The sequence below is a fragment of the Ctenocephalides felis genome, unplaced genomic scaffold (genome assembly GCF_003426905.1).
Source record: "Ctenocephalides felis isolate EL2017-DRISC unplaced genomic scaffold, ASM342690v1 CF-g0.4_SCAFFOLD_03572, whole genome shotgun sequence".
NCBI lineage: Eukaryota > Metazoa > Arthropoda > Insecta > Siphonaptera > Pulicidae > Ctenocephalides > Ctenocephalides felis.
Window position 1 is genome coordinate 13,115,361 of NW_020539726.1, and position 5,814 is coordinate 13,121,174.

The following is a 5,814-nucleotide window of genomic DNA, read 5'->3' on the forward strand; positions in this document are numbered from 1 at the left end:
GGCATTGAAAGGCTCAGAAGAAAACGGCTCCTTTTTGATATTCTTTGGTAATCCTATAATTTGTACAATTACTTGTAGGCCTAATTAAATATTTTCACAACAGGACTACATCCATAAGCTAAACATATCCAACATCGAATCGGATCACCAATGGGTGACCTTTCGACCTTTTTCCTTTATTTAATAAACCATCAAAATCACTGAATGTCGTATAAGAACGACAGATTGTAATTCACAAATGTAAATAAAAAAAATATGATTTTTCAATTTAATCTCCTTCAAGTTCAATACATTTGGCCCAACGTTTCCAACCCGTCCAAAAAATAAATTTTCTCGAGAGATGCAAAATAGGCCGAAAAGTTGCGGTGAGACTAAGTACTTTATATCTAACAAACGCATCATATCTTTATTTCCATCAATTCATTTATAATGTAACTTTATATGCCTATATTTATTAGGTTACACCTAGAATTTTTCTCATGTAAATGTAGGGTACATTTCCCTTACCGCGGATCTAACCCCGGAAGATTATAAAATGTCTTTATTTACTGTTTTCACTTTCTATACATTTTCAAATTAAACTACATTAAACCCTTTAAAAAAAATAAAATGTTTGCCCTGCAACTTTTTTAAATTTTATTGTAATAATTCAAATCAGTTTACGGAATATAATAATCATAACAAAATTTTGAATTCACTGCAATCTATTTAATGACAATGAAATATGTGTATAACTCTGTTAATTGTCGATGTAAAGTGATAAGATACCAAATAATGCATAATTGAAAAGAATGTGCAAGTACGTTTAACAAAAACAACATAAAACTTGCGAAAACATTGCGTGACGCAGTTGAAATTCACATATAAAAGAGCATATGGTAAATTTTTTTGTCCACAAAATTTTTGGGGATTCTTCAGCAACATGAAAATTTTATTACTGGTATTATTGGCAGTATGCTTTGCTTCAGCTAAACGAGGTCCACAGAAACGTGAGTCTATTTAAAAAAATAAACATTTGTACACTATAAACCTATAAACACATTAATATCTCATACACTTAGTATATTATATATTATACCATTATAATTACATATTAGAATCAGCAACATTAATAATTTATCCATCATTACTTGCTTTTGTGTATCACTTTATTTTTTTTTTATTTTTTTTAGTTTATTTAATTTTATTTTTTTATTTTTTTTTTTTAGTTTTGTTTAATTTTTTTAAATTTTGTTTTCATTTTCATTTATTTTTTTATTTTTTTTTTATTTTTTAATTATTTTTTTTAAATTATATTTTTTAATTTTTACGAATTAAACTTTTTAGCTACTGAATACAACAAATGTTTACATAGAAATAATTGCTGGATTTTTTAGATAGTGCGCTAATAGTTGTCAGCACATTATCAGTTGACTTATATTAAACAGAATTGATCCATTTGTTTTATGTATTACATATATTTTGTAACTAGTGGTGCATGGCATCGTGCTTAAGGCAAATTGCTGAACTTCCCGTACCGAAAAAAGAATTATTAAAAAAAAAAACTTTGAAAAAATTAGATTTTTGAGAATTTTTAAATTTTTGAAAATTTTGACTTTTTGAAAAGTTAGATTTTTTTATATTTGGATATTTTCTATTTTGATTTTTTTTGAACATTTTTTTAAGCAATCGCGCTGCATAGCTGATTAGAGTCGAAATATAAAAGCGCGTAAGCGCCGCGTAGTCGTCTAACGTGTAAGCATTGGTACGGAACCGATATAAATGTACACAAAATTTGTACTTATTATTCTAATCTTTATAAAATATCTGATAATACAATGTACATATGTCAAATTTTCATTTTTGACCGCCAAATGGAATTATTTTTTACTTTTTTATTGGATCTCCGGAGACTGCCTTTACAAAAATTTCACCAGTTGTTCATTTCGTCCATACAAGTAAAATGTTTCATGAATTATTTAAATCGGACGCTCCGTTATCTCAAAAACTGAAATACTATTTTTGGCACTTTGTGCCCCGTATCTCCGAAACCAAACCTGCCTCTGCCAAAAACTAATTAGTACCTCTCCTTATCAATAAGAATCGAATGTTTTTTGAACTATTCAAATCGGTTGATCCGTGTTTGCTTTGCCAAAAACTAATCAGCACGTCTCCTTATCAGTAGGAATCAAATGTTTTTTGAACTATTCAAATTGGTTGATCCGTGTTTGCGATATCGTCGACGAAAATTTGTATCCGCACACACACACACGCATACAAACACACACATATATCCATTTTTTGTAAGTATGGTATGCCAAAATGTTCCAAAACCTCTGAGACGTAAAGATATATAAAAAATTTCATTTTCGATTTTTTTGCGATTACTGTAACTTACCCCACGGGAAGTAAAAAATAGGTCAAAAAAATTTCTTCAGTGCTTGTCGAGGAAAACACTATCAAAACACAAGTGTTTTCAAGTAGATTCAGAAATAAAATATTTATACAAGGTTGTAGGGTGTAGGGATACTGATAAGTTCAGTGATTGCAATGATATGAAAAGTGAATTATTATTCTCATAATGCACAAAAACTAGTCAAAATACTAGATCACGTTATTGTAGAATATTATAATTTTTTTTTCGAAATTATTAAAATATTAAAAAATTGAATTAAACACTCATAGATGTTCGCGAAACACAAAAAAGTCTTGCCTCTGGGCGTATTGTGGGTGGTGAAGCAGTGAGCATTGAAGACTATGGATGGCAAGTTTCTCTACAACGTTTTGGCAGTCATTTCTGTGGAGGATCTATAATATCCAGTAGATGGATTCTTTCAGCTGCTCATTGCTTTTATGGGTACAAGTTCATTTTGTTTTACTTTCATAAGCAATCTTTATTAATTTACTGCTATAATTAAATATTAGAACGTTATTTCCGATTGGATTCTCTGCGAGAGCCGGCAGCAGTACTGTGAATTCAGGAGGAACTGTGCATACAATTTTGTATTGGTATATTCATCCAAATTATGATTCACAAAGTACAGACTTTGATGTTTCTGTAGTTCGACTATTATCTTCTTTAAATTTGAATGGAGGTTCTATTCGACCGGCTAGGTTAGTGGATTCTGGAACTGATTTGCCAGCCGGTGAGATGGTTACAGTAACTGGATGGGGACGACTTTCGGTAAGAATATTTTTTCAAGTACATGACCTAATATTTATTCTTCTTAATAATATAGGGTGAAGTCCCCAAGTGGCGGTCACCTAAGGTTATTTATAAATAAATCAAAAAATGTTTTAGAGATGTTTATTAAATTATGATTTACGTTAGATAACAAAGTTAGAAATCAAACTAAATTAACAAAACCGCAAAAATTGCTAAAAATAATTAATACTATCAATCAAACTTTGCTATCAAAAATGATTTTGAACAGTGGCACTTAGTACCAGACATTTCAAAATAACCTGCATTGATTACATATGTAGCCATCTCCACACTTTGAAATGTCTGCACATGTGTCTTTGACGAATATTCTTAGATATTGTAAAAAAAGTCACTATTCATCCAACCTTTTGGCTGGGCCACACTGATGCTCTCAGCTGGTGCATTCACAATAAGCTTTTCATTCTTTGACTAGGAAATACGAAGAATGGGGGTATGTAGTAACCGTTAGCACTCATACAGAACAAAATTGAATAATTGGAATAAATTACGTAAATTCTCACAAGAAATATCAATACGTTTACTGTCCGGCACTAAGGCACGACTTAGTGTCCGGTGCTTATGGACAGACATTTTCGTTCATTTGATGGCACCTACTAAAATTGGTTAAAAAATCTAATGATATTCTACCATTTTACGGATAACAATCAAATACAACTTTTATCTTTGCATACCACTCAAATGTAAAAAAACGTATATTTATATGCTAAAATTACTTCCATCGATATTTAGGTGACGCCGTGATTTTGCGACTAAAACAGCAAAGGGTTGCTACCGCCGTGGCCGTCTGCGTCACAGTTGAGTCTTGGCGCGTAATCCTGCACCTGTGTGCCCCCCGCGCCCCTTTCACTTGTATTTTGAAATAAAAAGATTTATACTCGCTTAAATAATACGAGTTAAATAGAGTGTCCGTCCTTGTTGCCGTCCGGCGTTACGGGACTTCCCCCTACTCACATGAAAATAGAAAACAACTCAAAGTTAAACTTTTTAAAAATATAACAATTGTAAAAGAGTAATTTGAACGTTTAGATACTCATTTATAAATTTTATAGCTCAATAAAAAATGATAAAAGTGTAAGTCTAATTAAGAATATGTGCTCGAAAAAATAAGGCATATATAATAGTTTTATTGTAACAATTTATATGCCAGTTTTGAGAAAATTACTTTAAAATAATCAAAAATAGAAACCACAATTAAAAATAGTTTTTTTATATAGTGAACTTTTTAGCATTCAAATATTTTTACGATATTACGTAAAATATCATTTCAAATAGCTTATTTATTTAAGAACAATTAAAATATTTTTTTTTCTTATTGAATAAGTTATTCTATTTTTCATGGGCAACTAGGTAATATGCATATATTAACTAGAAGGACTTTAAAGAAAATTGCTGCATATATTATATAAACAATTACTTTCAAAATAGGTAGCATTTAAATTCTGTACATTCTTAACAATGAGTAAATCTTTTTTTGTCTTTATAAAATATCGATAATTAACAAATAATATTGTTTCTCTTATTATTAGGAAAATACTTCTGTTCCCTCGCCATCAACTCTTCAAGGAGTTACAGTACCAGTTGTAAGTAATTCGGAATGTCAACAACAATTGCAAAATCAGACAATCACTGACAAGTAAGTCCCTATTAATTAATATAAAATACAACTAAAATGAAGCAATTTCAATTATTCAGAGAATAAAATATTGAGAAAATTGTCACACTTATAAAGAATCAGATTTTAGTTCTTTGGCATTTCCTATTGTATACTCTCTGATTTCAAATAAAAGAATAAGGGCATATTGAATTTATTACATCTATGTTTTCAGTATGTTTTGTGCTGGTGAATTAGAAGGAGGAAAGGACTCTTGTCAAGGAGACAGTGGTGGTCCCATGGTTGACAGCGAGGATACTCAAGTAGGAATTGTATCCTGGGGAATAGGATGTGCTAGACCCAATTTACCAGGAGTTTATACGCGAATTGCTTCATCGCCAATTAGAGATTTCATAAGACGAATAACCGGAGTTTAATATTATTTTATACATTTTTGACAAATATGAGAACTAATGAGAACTGTTGTATTGCTATAATTCTTTGCAACATTGTGCATGAATAAATTATAAATGTAATTGTTAACATGTTGTATCAATACAAGATCATTCCACATTAAATTAAATTAACGGAATATTAATTAAAAAATATCTGATTATAGACAGTTTGCTAAATTGCAGTTTTAATAATTATGACTTATAAAAGCAGATCAATTATTATCAATTTCAATCAAATCAATTTTCAATTATTGTACAATCAAAAATTTAGAAAAATGGGTTCACTATTAATTGTACGTAGAATAAAAATAGGCGTTTGATGAATTTAATGAAAGTATGAAAAAGTAAATTAAAATATATCGTATCTTTAGAAAACGTTTCATTATTTATTATTTTTATGTATATGAATACTTAGAAATTCATTAAAAAGAGTGCGCGTAAGATTCACACGCGTTTGAAGTTATAGTTTTTTGCTATTGTACGAAATGGGATTTAATTTTGAACAATGTTTATTAGTAATATGATAACACTCGTGATGCACACATTTGTCAACCTTTGTCAAA

General features: G+C 29.8%; 1 protein-coding gene across 1 annotated transcript; it reads left to right on the forward strand.

Moving 5' to 3' along the window:
- Positions 1-917: 917 nt before the first annotated feature.
- On the forward strand, positions 918-5,324 carry LOC113387762 (trypsin-like). The gene is made up of 5 exons (XM_026625141.1): positions 918-989; positions 2,665-2,836; positions 2,905-3,163; positions 4,732-4,838; positions 5,032-5,324. Exons 1-5 carry the CDS (start codon positions 923-925, stop codon positions 5,231-5,233), a joined length of 807 nt encoding a protein of 268 aa, XP_026480926.1. The 5' UTR covers positions 918-922; the 3' UTR covers positions 5,234-5,324.
- The last annotated feature ends 490 nt before the right edge of the window (positions 5,325-5,814 follow it).